Here is a 20,830-nt window from a genome sequence, read left to right on the forward strand (position 1 = left end):
AACTCCATACTTCTTTCTTTGGATGTGGATAGCACTTTCCATCATGAGACCTTTAGAGATGTCTTAGATCCTTGCATTGCTGAGAAGGGTTAAGTCTATCAATATTAGTCATTGCACAACATGGCTGTCACTGTGCACAATATTCTCCTGGTTCTGCTCACTTCACTCAGCATCAGTCCATACAAGTCTTTCCAGGTTTTTCTGAAGTCTGCCTGCTCATCATTTCTTATAGCACAATAGTATTCTATTCCATTCATATACCACAACTTGTTCAGCCATTCCCCAATTGATGGGCATCCTCTCAATTTCCAATTCTTGGCCACCACAAAAAGAGCTGCTGTAAACATTTTTGTACATGTGGTGGCTGACCACTTGTTACAGAAGGTGTTGTAAACATGGAGTAGAGACAACCACCTATCAAAGATTGAATGATTTTTGCCTCTTATTTTGTAGGAGGCAGCAAGGGAAATTGTGCCAGATTTGTAGTCAGGAGACCTGGGTCTGAATCTCAGCTCTGCCACTAACTCTTTCTGTCAAATTCCTTTGGCCTTCCTAGGTCTCAGTTTCCCCACCTGTAAAATGGGGTTGGGATCCTCTTAGGATTCATCCAGTTCTGGGATCTGGGATTCTAAATTGAACAAAAATTTATTAAGTACCCACTGTGTTCAAGTCCCCACAATCAGAGAAGTCCCACAAGGACAGGTCTTCTCACAATAGATGATATTCTATATAATGTTACACATGACATTGTAATAAATTTATATTGTGCTTTAAATTTTGCAGAGCTCTTTATAAAAATCTCATTTGATCCTCATAACAATCCTGGGATATAGATGCTATTATTATCTCCATTTTACAAATGAGGAAACTGAGACTGAGGGATGTCAAGTGACTTGCCCAGGGTCACAGAGCCAGTTAGTGTCAGGCTCAGGATTTGAACCCTCAGCTTCCCTGACTCCAGCCCACTCCTCATCAGATCAGATTTCTTTCCAAGACCTGAGTATTTTAAGGGGGGAATCACATGGCAACTTCATTGTAGTTCCAGAGAGCTACCGGCAGGGAGCGCTAGCAACCTGCCTGCCTCTGACGGCAGAGCAGGGGGCAGGGAGCGTCTTCCTCCCCCTCTCCCCCTCCCTCTCCCTCTCCTCATCCCTGGCACTCGGCTTTTCGCCTTTATCCTTTTAATTACTCTAAATAAAGTTTTGGAGCTAACTTTTTTTTTAACGTCCCAACGAAGGTGCGCCTGCAACCACACGACGACCCAAAGCGGAGACCTCCGCTGCGCCTGCGCAGTGTTCAGCGCACGGGGCCAGAGGTGACTCTGAGGCGCTACGCATTCAACGGACGCAGGCATCAGTTAAACGTTGCGCGGACAGGCGGTGCGAGGGCAGCCTCGGCGTCGGGGTCCTGGGTGGCGCCTGCGCAGTGCGTCCTGTCGCTGAGGATAGGGGTGACCCTGAGGCGGACCCACTGACAGGCTGACGAGCGGGCCGAGCCGGGGGGGAGGCGAGACGGGCAGCGATGCTGAACAAGTATCTAGGGCCGCGCTACAAGGAGCTGGTGAAGTACTGGTGAGGAAGCCCCGGCCCGAGCCCACCCAGGGGCAGGATGCTCTCCACCACTGCCGCCGCCGGAGTAGCCCCTGCTCGGCGCCTCCCCCATTCTGCTTCCCCTCCTCTATTCTCCTCCCCGTCCTCCATTTTCCTCCGCCCCCTTCTCCAGTCCCCACCCTCTCCTCTCTGGAGGCCCTCCCCCACTTAGATCTTTCCCCCTCCATATAACCACCCTTCCTTGGAACTCCCTTCTCACCCCTGTCCTCAGCCCTTCTCCCCGTTGTTGACTCTACCTCTTGCTTTTGGTAACTCTCTTTCCTCCACTAACTCTTTCCCTCCCTTATTAATTCCTATTCACAAAATGTTATTCAGTCTTTTTTCAGTCATGTCTGACTGTTCATGACCCCATTTGGGGTTTTCTTGGCAGAGAAACTGAAATGATTTGCCATTTTCTTCTCCAGCTCATTTTACAGATGAGGAAACTGAGGCAAACGGGGTTAAAGGTCACACAGCTAGCAAGTGTCTGAGGTTGGATTTGAACTTAGGTCTTCCTGACTTCAGGCCCGTTGGTCTATCCACTGTTCCACGTTATTTTGACCCTACCTCAACACCTCAATAGTACCCTAATCCTCCTTAGAACTCTCCATTCCCTCGTTATCTTCTCTTCATGGCATCCTCTTCCTTTAGAATTTTCCCTTCCCCTCTTTTGACCCTACCTCTCCACCTTGATAGGACTCTCTCCACCCCTCTGAAAACTCCATTGATGGCCCTTCATAGATTTACTCATTAATCTATTCATTCCTGTAGCACAGAGGAAGCGCCTATGATATGCCAAGCTGTGCTCTGAGGCAGGGAGATACAGAGACAGAAAAGAATCCTGTTGGGGGGTGGGAAGGACACTAACTAAGTGCTTTAGGGCGGGGGGGAGGCACAGAAATAGTTATCTGAAAGGCTTCTTGTGGGAAGTGACCCTGGAACTGAGATTCAAATGAAGCTGGAGATTCTATCTCCCTCCAGCCTTAATATTTGATGATTTTCTACCTTCATAGGACTCTTCTTCCCTTGGAACAATCTTTCTCTTTCAGTGATGTGGGTTCCTCCTTACATAGACCCCATTCTTGATCCTTCATGAAACATTCCTCTCACCTCCATGTACTCCCAACCCTTTCATTAGATCAAGTAGAGTCAGTTATCTCTTTGCAGGTGACCCCTAAATCTTATATTCAGCCTTGATTGATTTCCTTGAAGATTAGAGTCTCCCATCACCAGACTGCTTGGGGGATGTCACCATTATTTATATTCTGTGGCAGAGGTGTCAAACTCAAGGCCAGCAGACATCCACAAAACTCCCAGTAAAGCCAGAATCAGATTAAATTGTAATTAACTTGTAAACAAAATAGATTTTAAAATACAATAAAATATAGATAATGTTAGTTTGTGGTTTTCTAAGTCAGTATGCAGTCCACAGGGATATCTTTTTTTGAGTTTGACACCATTGTTCTATAGCATCTCAAAACTTCTCATATCCAAAACAGTTTTGCCTTCAGACTTCCCTTTAAGTGTCTCCATTAACGCCATAAGAAGACTAATCCCATCCTTCCGATTATTTTGAATTCTTCTTTTGTATCCCGTATGTGATTAATTGCCAAGTCTTATTGAGTCTATAATGTCTCCTGCAGTTTCTCTATTCATTGTTCTTTAAAAACCACCTTGTTCGCCCTGCTTCAGGTCTCTACTACGTCCAAATCCATCTTCTACACTACTGTCAAAATTACCTTCCTAAAACGTGGTCATGGCTGACCTTGTCACTCTACTGAGTAGGCCAGTCAGCTAACCAGCTTGGGCCTTGTTTTCCTCACCTGTAAAGTGAAGGGCTTGGATCAGGTGACTTTTAAAGACCTTTCTGGCTCCATGAGGTCTGTTATCTGTTCAAGAATCTTGAATGGCTTTTTATTCCCTCTAGTACAAAATGTAAACTTTTCAACTTAACATTTAAAACCCTGAACAATCTGGCTCCAGCCTGCTTTTCTAGTTCCAATTAAACTGTCCACTTGTTAATCTGCTAATTCCCATCTTCATGCCATTGTACAGGTTTCTTCCATGCTTGAAATGTACCAGCATGCCTTTGCCTTTTAGAATACTTAGTTTTCTTCAAGGGACATCTCAGGGGCTCTTTTCTAAAAGAGTCTTTCCCAATTCTGGAAATTTTAAATGCATTTTCCTGGCATCAGATTATCTTGTTTGCTTTGGTCTACCTCAGTCAATTTTATAAGACTAAATTAAATTATTATTACACACCCAGTAAAATGTGTGTTCCCTGAGAGCAGGAATGGTTTTTCATGCACTGTGACTTAATACGTATTGAACTGAATTGAAGTCCAATCAACTAGCAACCATTTATTAAGCCCCTACTATGTGCCAGGCACTGTGCTTAATTGTTGAGGATCCAAAAAGGGGAAAGACGGTCCCTGTCCTCAAGAGCTTACAGTCTAATGGGGGAGGCAACATGCAAAGAAATATATACAAAGCAAGCTATATACAGGATAAATAGGAGATAAGAGAGGTAAGGTACTGGAATTAAGAGGAGTTAGGGAAGGTTTGGTGTAGAAGATGGAATTTTAGTCGGGATTTTAAAAAAGCCATGGAGGTCAGTAGTTGGGTTGGGGCAGAGGAGGGAGAGTCAGATAAAATCCCCGGAGCTGAGAGATAGAATGTTTTATTCATGGGACAGCCAGGAGCCCAGTTTCACTGGGTCGAAGATTATGCATCCATAAGTAAGGTGTAGGAAGACTGGAAAGGTAAGAGGGGACTAGATTAAGAAAGCTTTTAAATGCCAAACAGAGCATTTTATATTTGATCCTGGAGGCAATAGGGTTTATTGAATAAGGGAGTGACATGAATGAACCTTCGATTTGGGAAGATCACTTTAATGGCTGGATGGAGTATGGATTGCAGTGGAGAGAGACTTGAGGCAGGCAGACCCTCCAGCATGCATTGCAGTAATCCAGGAGTGAGTTAATGAGATCCTTCAATAGAGTGGTAGCAGGGTCAGAGGAGAGAATGGGGTGTATTCAAGAGATGTTGCAAAGATGAATTTGACAGGCCTTGGCTGGAGGATGGTATTGCTCTTCACAGTAATAGGGAAGGTGGTGAAGGTTGGGGGAAAAGATCTCGAGTTCTGTTTTAGACATACTGAGTTTAAAATGTCTACTAGACATCCCCTTTGAGCTGTCTGAATGAAAGGCACTTGGAGATGGAGCAGGGTAGATAGATTTGAGAATTATCAAGGTGGTGATGTTAATTAAATCCTTAGGAGCTGATGAGATTACCAAGTAAAGTGGTTTGGAGGGAGAAAAGAAATAGGCGCAGGACAGAACCGTGAAGGACTCCTAAAGTTAAGAGAGTGTGATCTGGAAGAGGATCCAGCAAAAGAGCTCTGGCCTTGGGGTCAAGAGGACTTGAGTTCAAAGCCAGCCTCAGACACTTGACACTTGGTAGCTGTGTGACCCTGGGCAAGTCACTTAACCCCGACTGACTCACCAAAAAACAAAAAAAACCCACAAAAGAGACAGACAAGGAACAGTCAGGAAGGTAGGAGGAACCAGTAGAGAGTAGTGTCCCAAAAACCTAGAGAGAAGAGCATATCAAGGATGATAGAGTGATCAGCAGTGTCACAGGATGCAGAGCAGCTCAGATAGAGTGAGGATTGAGAAAAGACTATTGGATTTGGCAACTAAGAGATTTTGGAGAGAAGCAGTTTAGGTGGAGTAATAAAGTCAGAGGCTGGATTGTCAGGGAAGAGAGTGAGAGGAGAGGAGTGGGGGCCCCTCTCGTAGACGACCTTCTCAAGGAGTTTAGCCACAAAGGGCAGAAGAGATATGGGATGATAGTTAGCAAGGCTGGAAGGATCAAGTGAAGGTTTTCTGAGGATGGAGAAGAGACATGGGCATGTTTGTAGGCAGTAAGAAATGAGCCGCTGGACAGATTAAATGAAAGTGGGGATGGCGGGGGGGTACTCTATTACAGGAGACAGGATGGAAGGGGATCACTGGTACAAGTAGAAGAGTTAGCCTTGATGAGGAATGAGGCCACTTCATTTTGTGAGACGGGTGAAGGAGGAGAACGGGGCCAAACGCACCCGAATGGTAAGAGATGGCGAAGAGGAGAGAAGAGGGAGTTCTCAGTAAATCATCACAATTTTTTCCTGTAAAATACAAAGCCAAGTTCTCAGCTGAAAGAGTGAGAAGAGGAGGAGCCATGTGAGGTTTGATCTGGGATGAAAAGATTTGGATGAACCACTGTGGAGATTGAGTTGATGAGAGAGGTGGAGAAGGATTGTCCAGCAGCAGTGAGGGCCCAGTATAACATGGTTTTATAGCATGTTGTGTCATTTTCTCCACTTTGTTTAGCAGTGCATATATAAGTGTGAAGGTGATGAATGGCAAGCCAAGGCTGAGGCTTGGCTGAGCATAGACCTTGCCCTTTATAGAACTTTCTTCTTAGAACATTCCCCTCTATAGATTTCACTCTTTTCTTCTTCATAAAACTTTTCCCTCTTTGAACTACCTGTAGTCCTTTGCCCTTTCTCTCCAAAGGCTTTCCAAACCCTTCCTTCTTAGACACCCTTCCTCCCCTCACCAATGACTTGTCCCTCCTCTCCCTGAGAATCCATTCTTTCTTTTCTTTTTTTTAAGGCAGTTGGGGGTTAAGTGACTTGCCCAGGGTCACACAGCTAGTAAGTGTCAAGTGTTTGGTCTAAGGCTGGATTTGAATTCAGGTCCTCCTGACTTCAGGGCCAGTGCTCTATCCACTGTGCCACCTAGCTGCCCAAGAATCCATTCTTTCTCCATAAAACTCCATCCTTTCCCTCACAGAACCTATCTTTCCCATGCTTTTCGTCCCTTCTTCTAGCATCAGATCTTTCAAATAGAATTTTTGTCCTTCCTTTCTACACAAAGCTTCAGAGAACATAGTGGTCATGTGAGTGGGTTTTGAGGAAGTAGTTCTAAAATCCAGAGAAGCCAGGGGTTGTGGGCATGTTGTTATACTCCAGGGTTATATATATGATCAAGGACAAAATCAGGAATGAATTCTACAACAAAGGAATTCAGCCCTTCATTCTTGGGCCAGATTCCATTCAAGCCCTGGGTCTGGATAAAACACACTAATTCATTTCCATAAATTAGTCACAAAATAATGGAGCAGCAAGGAATCCTAGGATGTTACTGCCAGGTGGAACCTTGTGGCACCTAGTTATACTCACCCTTAGAGGTCCACTAGCCTAAGACCTCCATTAGTTTATTTATTTTAAATTTCCCTTCATTTTATTTATTTATTTTAGTTTTCAGCATTCACTTTTATAAGATTTTGGTTTCCAGATTTTTTCTCCCTCCATCTTCCCTTCTCCCCTCCCCAAAACAGCAAGCAATCTGATATGGGCTATGCATGTACAGTCGTATTAAACAGATTTCCACGTTACTCATGTTGTGAAAGAAGAATAAGAACCAAAGGGAAAAACCATGAGAGAGGGGAAAAAAAAAGTGAAAATAGTATGCTTTGATCTGCATTCAGACTCCATAGTTCTTTCTCTGGATATGGTTAGCATTTTCTGTCATAAGTTTTTTGGAGCTGTCTCGAATCATTGTATTGCTGTGAAGAGCCAAGTCTGTCGTAATTAACCATCACACAGTGTTACTGCTATTGTGTACAGTGTTCTCCTGGTTCTGCTCACTTCACTCAGCATCCGTTCATGTAAGTCTGCCAACTCATCATTTCTTATAGCACAGTAGTATTCCATTACATTCATATACAACAGCTTGTTCGGTAAGACTTCCATTTACGAAGAGCTGTCAGGACTGCAGAGGTAAAGGGACTTCCCTGTGGTCAGTGTCAGAGCCAGAATGACAAGACGCAGCTGAACTCCTCTTCGGAACAGTTTGTTGTCTCTCCCATCCCAGATAATGCTTCCCCTTCTCACCTTTCCCTGTCCTAAAAAATTAGAAACAAGAGCAACTTGTTGCTAAGCTGTGCAATACTCCCTTTTTTTTTTTAAGTAACACAGACTTAGCAACTGAAGAGCAGTGTGAAATGGGGTAGTTGGTGCTAGAGGTGGAACTCAGCAAGGTTTGGAAGGTTGAGTTGGATGTGAAGAGTGGAAAGGAAAGCAGGCAGGAGCACTGGAGACCGCAAGGCCCTCACGCTGGGGCCTTGAGCAGGCCTCCTCACCCATCCCTGGCCGAGCTGAAGGAAGAGGGATCCTTCCAGCCACTTCCTCTCCTTGTTTTGGACAGCCCTGTCACATGCTTCTAGTGTTGTGCATGTTTGTGTTGGAGTTCCCATCAGATTGTGAACCCCCAAAGGCTTGGATGGTGTCATTTTTCATCTTTCATCTTTGGTAGCCAATACCAAATACGGTACCTGACATATGGTGCCTGAAAATGTTTGTGGATTTGAATGTGCTCAGAACCGTTCGAGGCGCTGTGTGGATATTAGAATATAAGGGATATTCCCTATCTTCTAGCAACTTCCAGTTTAGCTGGGGAGCAGGAAGATGCTAGATAGGGGCAGCTAGTTGGCACAGTGGATACAGCCCCAGCCTTGGAGTCAGGAGGACCTGAGTTCAAATCTGGCTTCAGACACCAGACACTAGCTGTGTGATGCTGGGCAAGTCACGTAACCCTCATTGCCTCACCAGAAAGTTACTTTTTTTTTTGGTAAGGCAGTCGGGAGAGTCTTCCACATCTGTAATATGGAGACAGTAGCCTTTTTGAGAGAGAAGCATTTTATAATCCTTAAAATTCTATATAAATATGAATTGTTATTAAATAGTATTATTATCAGTATTGTTATTAGTCAAGGGACTTGAGAGGCCACTGTGGTCGGGAAGAAGATAGGATTGAGTTGAACTTAAGGAAGGAAGTCTAACGCGGAACAAAACAGAAGGTGTGTTTCGTGCCAAAGAAGAGGTCATATCTTCTGAGCAGTAAGGGTGCATGTTGGGAAAGGTGGGATACCAGGCTAGAGAGAAAGGTTGAGAAGACCTTATATGCTAGTCAGAGTAGTTTAGACTTTATCCTGTAAGCAGTGGGGAAATGTTCTTTTTTCCCCTTCCCTCCTTCCCACAATGTAGTTTGTGTTACAGCTTTATCTCCCCAGCCATAATGATTTTCTCTGGTCCTTAAGTGTTTGCAGCTCTTTTCTTCGAAGAATTCTGTGAGGTAGGTTCGTGTAAGCACTGTTTGTAGATGGTGAGACTGAGGCCAGAAGTGGTGCCCGTGGTTGCACAACTCTTGTGTCAGAGCCAAAGTGCAGAGTCTGGTCTGCTGGCTCCAGATATGATGTTTCTTCAGAGTTTGGACTCCAACATACCCAAGGCGTTCTCTCTTCACATCAAGTGTTCCTTCCACTAGAACCTGCCGCCTCTCAGGTGACTACTGTTTCCCATTCTTTAGATTTGCCTTCACTCTCAGCCTTTACATCTCTGACCCACCACCTCTGTCTTTAGTTTTTTGTCTTTTTTGGGTAATTACTGTTTACGTATTCTGTTTAATGCAAAGAAGAGTTGATGAAGCAGCATATGGTGCAGCACCACTGATTAGTACCAGTTCTGGGTAGGATTGCTGATGAATGCCAACTAAGTGCCCTTGGGCTGATGCTATTTAGACATGCAACCTTGAAAATTTGGACCTTGTGACTTCTCCAGTCAGTTTTCAGTTGAGCTCAGAACTCCAACCATATGAATGTGAGAGTGGAGGGAGACATAGAAGGGCAGTATTTGGTGGAGAAAGGACCTGAGGATTTTAGTTAACCTTGATGTAAACCAGCAGGCAGCTGTTCAAAGAAGGGTAGTGCAGTCTGTCTGGACAAGCCCTCATTACTAGCCACTTGAACTCACTGCAACAACTTTTCCTGTCTTTTCTCTCTACTGTGTCCAGTCCACGCCCTAGAATAATCTTCCTTATGCATATATCTGGTCATTGAAATAATTATGGTTAGTCAACATTTATTAAACACCTACCACGTGCCAGAGACTGTGCTAAGCCATGAGAATACAGATATGGAAAAAGCTGGCCCCTGCCCTCAAAGAGCTTACAATCTTACAACACAAAAGGAAGCTGAAAAGCTGAGGGTGGGGGGGTGGGAATGATGGCAGAATTAGAGAAGTCCCAAGACTGTGCAACCAAGTGAAAAATAAACATCTGAGCTCCCTCTTTAAATGGAGGTTTGGGGGTCATGGCCCCTCCTCCACTCAGGGACAGAGGGCATCAGTGAGCTACAGTACCAAGAGTTCTTACCAGGGTGATGAAGTGAGTGAACATTTATATAGAACTTTTAAGGTCATCTCATTTGTCTGCTCAGAAACATGTAGTAATTCTTTATGGTTTACTGAGTGAAGCTCAGATTCTTTTGCCTGGCATTCAGGGCCCTTTATAATCTGGCATGAACCCACCTTTCTGGCCTTACCTTGTATCTGTCTCTGTGCACTCTGTTCTAGTTCTGTTCCCGTTCCTACAGTGTTTTGCATTTTGTTGATATTCTTCCCTAGGCCTTACGTGTCTCCCTGTTCCCTTTTGGTCATCTGTTGAGTGCCTGCTCATCTTTTAAAGACCTCTTTCAACGCTCCCCCTTCCACCTAGCCTGCCAACCTCCTCTCCTGAGCTCCACAGCTTCTTTGTTTTCCCCTGAGTTTATTCAGAACTATAAAGTTTAGCCTTGAATTACTTTCTGTCCGATATTCATGTTGTTGTCAATAAGTAACAGAGTGGTAGTGAAAGGAACTGGATTTGGAATCAGAAAACCCTATCTCAAGTCCTAGGTCATCTCTCAGACCATGGGCAGGTGCTGCTCTGAACCTCAATTTCCACATTTATAACATGGGGATTATAATCTGGACACCACCCCAGTCCCCGCTGTTGTTGTGAAGAAAGTGCTTGGCTTGTTAAAATTTGTTTCCCCGAGTTGATTACAAGCTCCTTGAAGACAAGAATCATTCTTAATGCTATTCCTGTATCCCCCACAGTTCCTAGAAGTGGGTAACTCTTGAAGTAAGCATTCAGTAAGTATTTATTGATTAGTTGATGCATTGATGCTTTTGTTTCTTCCCCTAGGCTTCCCACAGTAGGCACATGGGGTGCTTTTGGTACCGTGGGGCTAGTTTGGGCCACTGACTGGCGTCTGATTCTGGATTGGGTGCCATACGTCAATGGCAAATTTAAGGACAATTAACTGACTTTTCAGTCTTATGGTAAGTCTCTCTAGCCCGTTTAAGAGTGTTAGGTTAATATGTTCATTAGATAATTGGGTGCTATTTGATATATTCACTTTTATGGATTCACAGTCTTTTGATTCCAAAGACATCGCCTTGTTTCCAATGCACACTTGCTGGACTCTCTTACAGACTTTTTTTCACCTTAGAAAGTCCTATATTAAGGGAGGGATAATTTACAAAGAATTATGCTCATCACTAACAACTTAGGGCGTGTGTGTGTGTGTGTGTGTGTGTGTGTGTGTGTGTGTGTTTAAGCTTTTATAGCCCAAACAAGTAACTTTTTGGGGAAAGAGCTCACACTGATGGGTGAGCTATCCTGCTGTGGCCCAATACCTGCCCCACTGCTCAAAGATGGCCCTAGAAACACAGAGGTTGTCTCCTGCCGTATGCCACTGTTGACTCCCATAACTGCCTAAAAAACACTGACCTTTAGATGTTTGCAGAGTGCTTTCTTAACAGTATTGTCTGTGGAGAAGCAAGAGAATAGGTTAGCTACTCGACCATGAATAACTTGTGCTATCTTCTGACCTGCCTCTCAGCAGAGGATCATGATAGAGTAGAAGGTCCCCCTGCAGAAGAGGAGTCTGAAGGCATGAGTTGTAGTAATAACAATAACTCAGATTTATAGAACCTCAAAACTTTCCTCGCAACAACCTTGTGCGGTAGGTGGTGCAAGTATTAGTGTTCTCATTTTACAGATAAAGAATGTGAGGCACAGGGAAATAAGTGGATCTGGCATGTGACTTTGGGCGAGTAAGTCCACCTCTCTGGAACCATTTCTTATGAGGATAATACTTCTGGTCCTGTCTATCTCACACAATTTTGGGGATAATTAAATGAGATGATAAATGTGAGAATGCTCTTAAAACCATAAAGCCGTCTATGAACATGTAGTGGTGGTATTATTTTACGCTGTTTAACCTAATGGGTAAAATGGAGAACCAGTCAGCAAGCATTTATGAGGTACCTGCTATGTGCCAGGCACTGTGAGAAGCTCTGGAGATTTAGAGAAGGGCAAAAGACAGTCCTTTCTCTCAAGGAATTCACAGTCAACAGTGGGGGATCTTAGTAACATGTAAGATAAGAGAGATGTTGCAATATCCCTTCCCCATACCCCCAGCAAACAAGAACAGCAATGACAGTCATTTTAGGCTGCTTTAAGAGATGTAGTATTCCTAACAAGAGAGATGTGACCTCTGTTTTTCTGGCCAGACCAGTCTACATCTGTATTCAGCTGTGGGTGCCACATTTTAGGAAGGTTAGTAGCCAGGTAGAGTGTATCCCAAAGAGGGCCGCCAGCACAGTGAATGGCCTAGAGACCCTACAGTCCATGGCCAAGGAGCTGAGGGGGTTCAGTTTGTTGAAGAGTAGAGTTTGGACAACCAAGACAGTTTATTTCAAGTATTTGAAGAGCCTGTGGAAGAGGATTGGTTTAGACTTGTGTTTAATCCGCAGGGGATAGAACAGGATTCAAGGGTAGGAGTTACAGGGAGGCCTCATTCATCTCAGGATGAGGATAAACTTCTTAACAGTCAGAGCTGCCCAGAATTGAATGTACTGTCTGATAAGAAAGTGAGTTCCCTTCCCTAGAGATGATCGAGATGAAACAGGATGACCATGCAGAGGATTTCCTGCTCAGGTAGAGGTTGGACTAAGTACCCTCCAAACAATTCTTCAGCCACTTGAGGTTCTGGAGTGAAGGAGATAGAGCCATTTATGATAACATAAGCAGCTAGGGACAGATCTGTCTAAACTAAACTCTCTGCAGAGCCACAGGTGTCTGAGTCTCAGCAAAGCACTACCTGGCGGGACGATAAAGTAGGGAGACTGACTTTTAAGAACAGCCGCACCAGCACTGACTTCACTAGAAGGAGAACAGTCCCTGTCGACGGGCATGCACTGATTCCATCCATGTTGCTGCTGCTCCAAAACCATTTGGGGAAACTGCCTTGCTAAACTTTGGCACTCTTTTGAAATGACCCCCATGGTGACAAATCATTGTCCTTTGAAGACAGATTAGATCTTTGGAAATAGCTGTTTGGGGTAACAGAATAACATGATTGTTCTTCTGTGACACATGGCTTGCTCTGAAGACTCTTTCCAAAGAGCAGCTCTAAAAATGTTTTAAGTAACACTGGCATTGATGAACTGTGTGTATATGGTGGTCTGTGGTGATGGCTCTAAATGCAACACTTACATGAACATGTGGGGGTTTTTTGGTTTTATTTTTTTTTAAAGGCCACGTCATCACATCTGTTAAGAAGTTATACCTAGCATTTGGTACAATGGAATTCTCTTGCATCAAAAGGATTTGAAAATACCTTCTTGTCCACCTACCCCTTGAAGTTGTAGTCATTCATTTTTAATGGCCTTTGTCTAGACATGTAGCAGCCAGGTGGACATCATTATTGATCATCAGAAAAATGCCAAAGATGTAGTGAGAACTAGAAGAAAAATTATATCCATTATTCAGCAGGAATGTATTGGAGGGAAAATCGTTAGCAAACTGAGGTATTTGGAAATGTTTATTGTCGAAACCTGTCGCCTTATCAAAATCATTTCCAAAAATACACTTGGCAGCCATGTTTTGGAATGTCTAGTATAGCGATCTGAATGCACCTACTGACCAGTGCACACTGATTCTAGTTTGGAGGCACACTTTGAAGAGTTTAGAAGCAGTCACTGACATACCAGGGAACCCGTGAAACTCAGAACTTATCTGGTCCCTCTTGAGCGGAATCCTAGTCTGAGGCATCCTGACAGATGTCTGTTGAGCTTCGTTTTGAAGATATCCACCAACATAGCATTTATCCTCTTCCAAGTCAGACCCTCCCACTTTAGAACCATTCTGAGCGTGAGGGTGTGTGTGTGTGTGTGTGTGTGTGTGTCTTTGTATTGAACAAATCTGATATTTTGCTTTTTCCGTAGCCCTTAGTGCTCATTAAGCCTCCAGCTCTCAGAATGATGTCTCCTGTCTGCTTTCACTTTGGGGAAGTGTTTCTGTAGTCACCTGTTGTGTTTTGGTTTCATTTGCTGCAGGTCTAGGGATGGAGGACTTTTTGGGGACTGCTCTTCTCGGGGGATCCTGATAGAACACAAATGTGAAATGCTCAGGAAGGACTCCAAGGACCTCTCAGTGACAGTCTTTGATGTATCACTTGTATAGGGATAATTAAACCTCTCTCTGAAACATGCTGGCTGCTTAGGTATTGAGCACAGGAATAACTATGACAACAGATTGAATTATGCCGGATTTCACAGTGACATATGGAATTAAAAAAAAAAAACACGCCAAGGTCAAGCTTGAAACCTTTCTGTGGTAATTTTGGTATTTCTTTGTGGTAAAGATGAGGATTGGAGGAAGACCAAATTATTCATTTATTCAAAAAACATTAAGTACCTGTCGTGGGAGAAGGGGGAGAGCATAGGAACATTTACCATAGCCCCAACAATGCTCACTGTGTCCCTCACCACCGCCATTGTTGCTTAATGCCTCCTTGAGACCTTTGAAAGCACAGCTGAGACATGAGTTGCCAGGGGCGTGACATGAGATGAAAGGAATTTACTTAACAAATCCAGATAGAAATCAAGGTTTGGGGGGAAATCAAAAAGAAAATGTCTTACCATAAGGGCTGGCTTATGGTCCTGGCTGCAGAAGAGGTAAAAATGTGTTGATTGGGCATGTTAATACCATGCTCAGACAGAGGTTCCAGAATGTTGGAGTGAGATAGTCTCTTGAGGGAAGGGAGGGAAGGATCAGGACTGGTCCTTGAGAGAACGAAGACATGGAGGAAAATAATTATGGAACCCTGCAGTGTTAAACTTAGAAGGGAGGTTAGAACATAAACGATCACACTTGGAATAAATTGCAGCGGTCATCTAGCCCAGCCCCCTTTAGCTAAAACAACCTACATGTCACAGTAGTGGAAAAGGACCCTTGATTATAGCACCATACAAGAAGGCAAACTTAGGTGCTGACAGAGAATGCACTGGTTGGGGCTGTGTTTTCATCATTTTGATTTTCCTGAACTACACACTGAGTCTTGGGTAATTAGAGGCTCTAGTCTTTTGGGATCTCTGCTATATTCCTGCTGGCTTATCTGTAATTCTTGAGATATTTATGAATTTGTAGACTATATTAGCTGTTAGCACTTAATACAGACTAGACAGAAATCATAAATCCAGGGGCAGCTAGGGGGCGCAGTGGATAGAGCACCAGCCCTGAAGTCAGGAGGACCTGAGTTCAAATCAGGCCTCAGACCAAACATTTGACAGTTAACTAGCTGTGTGACCCTGGGCAAGTCACTTAACCCCAATTACCTAAAAATAAAAAATTTTTAAAAAGAAATCATAAATCCAATAGCAATGCATTTAATTAGGACAGATCAGCAAAATCAGTAACAAGGGACTATCGAGTAGTGGCATCATTCTCACCCTGCCATACACAAAGGAGCCCAATATCTCACAGACTTTCATGTTGGTAGGAAATGTAATGCTCCCTGGAAAACCCCTCTGGTGCACCCTACCTGATGTGCCTTCCTGTCCTTGTTGCTCAGAGCTCCCCTTATCTTGGCTGCTTCCCTCCTGCCTCCACAGCTACCATTGGCTGCATCTCCCCTGAGCCCCCATTACCATCTGCTGTGATGTGAGCAAGGAAGATTCCTGGGCCAGGATGCGTCAGGGGCTTGTCAACACAATTTCTTTTCTTTGTCAGGAACACAAAAGGGTTAATACCTTTTTTTTTCTTTAAACTTCCCTCCCACTGAAAAGCTCCCTGCTCTCATTTCTGCTGGGTTAAGGCTACGATTTCCTAGAGTCAGGACCATACAAATTTTTGAAAATCTCAGGGACACATTTGGGGGGAAGGGTGGCGCTGGACTGATAACTTTTACCCTGAGCACCAGTTTCTATAGCAGAAGTTCTTTACATGTTTAGGGGGATGTGGGGCAGTAAAGTTGGTTTTCCCCTGAGAGAATGGTGGTCTTTTGTTCTCAAAGAGGACCAAAATTACAATAGTATGTTAGAGTCAAGTTACAGTGTGTCATACTGGCTGATTAGACCAATACAAGCTCAAAATGTTTTGCTACAGGTTGGGCACAAATAGTCCGTATGAACATTTGGGGTAGATTCTCTAAATTTGAGCATCTGGAGTTTCTTTTGAGCTACTTCAATTCTGCTTTGCTAGTAGAGCACAGCACCTCCTCTGATGAGGGCATGCCATGCTGAGCAGGCCTGTGCCAATGTCTCCCATGTCATGCAATCCCGAAGTTCTTCAGAGAGATCTAGAAAGTGTTCTTGTATCTCTTTTTTTTTTTCAAGATTAGCTTTTAGGAAGGGGTATTTAGTAAGGAGGCATAGCAAAAAAAAAAAAATAGCACAAAACATCCCCTCCCAAAGTCTGTGATACACGCTCTCACATACATAGAATCCATGGACAGTGGGCTCAAGCTTGGAAAGCAGGTGTATCAAAGGGGTAATGCACAGCTGCTGGAAGCCATTGTACTGGACACCCCGACATGTTCTCCTTAAATATGGTACAGGTTTTCTGTTGTGCTCTTTGGAGAGCCTCGAATCTGTATCCAGTCCATCCTTGGCTCCTGATGCAGACGCTGTCTTCTGCTAATCTGGAGACGGCTATGGGAAGTTGGGAAGTCCTCCAGGCTTCTACAACTCATGAGGTACTTTTAGGTTGTGTTTTGCCCTTCATTCTGGAAGAGGACTGTGACATTAGGAAGATGGTGACATTGTTATGGTTTCATACATATCTGGTATCTTCCAGTTTCAGCTGGTGAAGAGCTTGGTATTAGGCAGTTTTTCCCAGTCGGGGAACCATATGATGAGGTCTAGAGGTTTAGGGGTGCTGGGACGTGAGATCATGACATGTGGGTCCTGCCCAAAAGAATTTGACCCAAACCTGCTTTCAGCCAAAGACAAGGTTTATTAAAGATCTGCCATATTAGCCAGACTCAAGGAATCTGAGAGTCTGTGAGGTATTGGCTAGATTATAAGAATCTGAGCCCCTTGTATCTCTTTCTGATCACCATGTGAACACTTGCACTGTGTGAGTTCTCCATAAAATAGTCTTTTTGGCAAGCACACATTTGGCACTGGAACAACGTGGCCAGCCCATAGAGTTGCACTCTCTGCGGTAGAGTTTGCGTGCTTGGCAGTTTAGTTCCAGAAAGGACCTCAGTGTCTGTATTTTATTCTGCCAGGTGATCTTCAGAATCTTCCTAAGACAATTCAAATGGAAGCGATTCAGTTTCCTGGCATGGCGCCAGTATAGTGTACAGGTTTCACAAGGCATACACCAGTGAGATCAGCACAACAGCTCTGCAGACCTTCGGTTTGGTAGGCAGTCTAATACCTCTTCTCTCCCACACTTTCCTTTGGAGCCTCCCAAACGCAGAGCTAGCTTTGGCAATGCATGTGTCAACCTCATTATCAATGTGTACATCCCTGGAAAGTATATTGCCAAGGTAAGTGAACTTATCCACAGCATTCAAAATTTCTCCAATTGCTGTAACTGATGGTGTGATGCTGGCTGGTGGAGCACCAGTGTGTTCTTGGTGTTGATTGTTAAGCCAAAATTAGCACGAGCAGCAGAGAATCAATCCATGCTTTGTTGCATCTCAGCTTCACAGGCTGCACTGAGTGCACAATCATCTGCAAACAAAAAATTGTGCACTAACACTCCCTCCACTTTGGTCTTGGCTTTAGCCTTTTCAAGCTGAATTTACCATCAGTGTGGTAGCTGACCTTGACACTCTTTGTCCTCATTGAAGGCATTTGACAGCATGGCTGTAAATATCATGTTAAAAAGCACAGGAGAGGGGCAGCTGGGTGGCGCAGTGGATAGAGCACCCTCCCTGAAGTCAGGAGGACCTGAGTTCAAATCCGGCCTCAGACCAAACACTTGACACTTACTAGCTGTGGGACCCTGGGCAAGTCACTTAACCCCAATTGCCTAAAAAAATTTAAAAAAAACAAAACATACAGGAGCAAGCATAGCTTTGTTTCACTCCATTGTTGACCGGGAAAGCACAAGAGCATTGTCCATTATCCAGAACCCGGGCAAGCATGCCGTCATGAAATTGACGTACAATACTGACGAACAACTCTGAGCAACCAAATTTTGACATAATTTTCCATAAGCCCTCACAACTGACAGTATCAAAGGCCTTGGTCCAATCTACGAACGTTGGGGTGTAGGGTGTGTTCAGAGAAGACTAGTACCTCTGGTGTGCGGGCTGCTGAGCCCTTTCAGAAACGCTTTCCGCCTTTTGTGCCTACCTAATCTACCTAACGCTCCCCCGTGGCTCCATGAAGCTTTAGTATGCCCAGCAGCCATACCCAGGTAAATCATTTCAACAGACAGGCTAAACCAGGTTGAGGGTAACCAATGGTGAATTGGGGTGGGGTTCTACCCCAAGCATGCAAAGACTTCCCGTGGTGGAATGGGCCCACAGCTAAAGCAGGTGCTGTGGAGGGCTGCTCTTGTGGCCAGACAACCCATTAAATGAGGCCAGGTTAGTCATGGATATGCCTGTATTTTGTGTCAATGCCTGCAGCCTCCCCTCCATCCCCTTTCATCATCTGTTCTATGGGGCCAAGATTGCACACGTATTCACTCATTTTGCTATGTTTTTAGGGATCTTTTCAGTTATGTTACTGTAGCTATTGTATGCTTTTTCTGGTTCTGCCATATTTCTCTGAATTCCTTGGTTTCTTCTGGAGCAGTAACATTCCATCACATGTGCCACAGTTTGTTCAGTCATCCCCCAATTGAAGGGCACCCCCTTTCTTCCTATTTTTTGGCCATCACAGAAAGTGTTGCTATGGGTATTTTGTGGAGCCCCTCTGGTCATAATTCAAAACAAACAAGCATAAAATCATATGAAACAACATCACAGGGAGACCTACCTCCGGTTTTATTTTTTGCTTTCTTCTAAGACCTTTTTTGAAAGTCAAAATTATTAATTCAGTACTTATTAATGCCCCTATAGATACAACCCAAACCTGGCTACTGTGGGAGATTTGTTGTGTTTTGGGGGGTTGTTTTTATTTTTTGTGGGGTGGGGAGTTCTTGGAGGGGTTCAGACCTAGGACTTTATTTCCACTGGTGCAGCCTGGCAGGTCCACTGCAGCACAGGTTTTGTTGTTGCCTGGGTTGCTGAGAGTGAAGTGATTTGTCACAAGGTCACAAAGCTAGTCAGAGGCAGGCTATAGAAGCATAGATACTCGGAGAACCTATGCCTAAGCAAAACTCTGGATCAGCAAGCATTGAACGACCACTTGGTATCTGCTAAGGCATCCGACTGAGGAATTCATACTTGAACGTACAGATACAAAATAGGTACGAGGTAGTTTTCGAGGAGAATGTACTGGAGTCTTTTTAAGTAAAACATGCTTAATAAATGTTTTTAATTGATTTGGATCCTGCCCATAAATCACAATGTTTTTTAATGTCTCTTGCTCTCAGGCTTCCCTCAAAAGCAATTCCTCTTCCTAAATATATTCTTAAAACCCTTCATCACTTGAATGAATGGGCCTAGGCAGAAACTATTTAAATTGGGCTTTTTGGTTTTGGTTTGACTTCCTGATGGTTTTTAAAAAGAATCTTTCTTCTACCTAGAGCCATCTGATATAACAAAGACTTTTAAAAGAGAAAGAGAGAGAAAAGAATCAGAAAAAACAACTCTGATAATAGATGCAAACACTTGTGTAAAGGTGTGGGGGAAGGTGTTTTTGAGGCCGTTCTGGTTCTTCATAATTTCTCAACATTTTGTGTATTTGTGGTCATTCTTTACATTTGCATTTTTGCAATTATTCTGTATTTTGTTTTCTTGGCTCCACTTCACTGTGTATCAGTTCATGTAAATCTGTGCTTCTCTATAGTTGTCATATTTATAATTTTTTACATTCCAGTAATGCATTATATTCAGATACAAAAAAAAAAAAAGAATCTTTCTTGTAATGGACAACTGTCCCAGAGAGTTGTCTGCAGTGCTGAGTGAAGGCACAAGCAAGTCGTCTCATATATGAAATCCGTAAGCAGGAATTTCCGGTAAAGGGGATGAAACAAACATCTCCCTGCACTCAGAGTCAGTGAATTCCCTGTCCCTACACATTAATGTTCACCATCCCTTTATGTGAAGAAAAAAATCAATAAAGATTTCTCAAAAGGCTAACTAGAAAAGGATTAAACCATAGCCTTTATTACATAGAGTTTCCTTTTTAGGCCTGTGAGATTAAGCCCTTCTGCATTCTGGCTTCTATGCTGAATAATGCAGAAAAGAGGCAGGTGTCTAAATGTGAAGAACATGAGAATATAAGTACACACCTAGCCCTCAGCCCTCCCTTCTGCATTTGAATCCCATGGTCCCAGACCATAGCTCTGGATGGGCTTCTGTTCAACCTTTTACATATTTATGAGAAACAACCAGGCAGCTTGGGCTGAGATACCAAGGACGGACTAATGCCTGTCTGCTGTATTTCATTTGAATGCTACGCTTCTGTTTTTTCCATCCAATAATGGCACTTGAATGCCTGTTATGTGGGTGTACTATGGAAGGCAGATTTGACCTGGGTACCTACACGTAATTACTGTTAACCTTTGGAGGATTTGTTTTTCCTCAGCTTTTCTGGTGTATGTCCTCTACCCAGAATCCTAGGGAAACTCTCTGTTCTGAGTCTCAGGCAATTCAGTAACTTAATGAGAGAAGTTCCCATAGCCTGTCTGTACATGCCCCATCTTCCTGGATCCCCGCCGAGCTCCTCTGCGTTCTAGGTTCTGTGGGATAGTGGACAAAGCCCTGGCTCAGGAGTCAGAGACACTGGTTTAAATAGTGGTTTGGCCACTTGGGACTTGGAGTCCCTTCAGCTCACTAGACTCCAGGCTCTGCATCTCTAAGATGGGAATAATATCCAAAGTACATATTTCCCCAGCAGTATTGGGAAGATCAAATGAATAAAATGCAAAGTATCTGAGACCTTTTAAGGTCAGCCA

The 20,830-nt window shown here is 43.8% G+C and overlaps 1 protein-coding gene across 1 annotated transcript; it reads left to right on the top strand.

Annotated features, from left to right (window-relative positions):
- Positions 1 to 1,404: 1,404 nt before the first annotated feature.
- On the top strand, positions 1,405 to 14,015 carry UQCR11 (ubiquinol-cytochrome c reductase, complex III subunit XI). The gene is made up of 3 exons (XM_021008998.2): positions 1,405 to 1,571; positions 10,661 to 10,797; positions 13,861 to 14,015. The coding sequence occupies exons 1-2, from the start codon at positions 1,522 to 1,524 to the stop codon at positions 10,776 to 10,778; spliced, it is 168 nt and encodes a 55-aa protein (XP_020864657.1). The 5' UTR covers positions 1,405 to 1,521; the 3' UTR covers positions 10,779 to 10,797; positions 13,861 to 14,015.
- The last annotated feature ends 6,815 nt before the right edge of the window (positions 14,016 to 20,830 follow it).

Source organism: Phascolarctos cinereus, unplaced genomic scaffold (assembly GCF_003287225.1).
Source record: "Phascolarctos cinereus isolate Bilbo 61053 unplaced genomic scaffold, phaCin_HiC Scaffold_4;HRSCAF=312, whole genome shotgun sequence".
Taxonomy (NCBI): domain Eukaryota; kingdom Metazoa; phylum Chordata; class Mammalia; order Diprotodontia; family Phascolarctidae; genus Phascolarctos; species Phascolarctos cinereus.

Bases quoted from the DNA above. Each gene is read 5' to 3' on its own strand.
- UQCR11 (XM_021008998.2), top strand. From the start codon at position 1,522: ATGCTGAACAAGTATCTAGGGCCGCGCTACAAGGAGCTGGTGAAGTAC. The intron at 1,572-10,660 runs GTGAGGAAGCCC...TTCTTCCCCTAG, and splicing joins AAGGAGCTGGTGAAGTACTG to GCTTCCCACAGTAGGCACAT.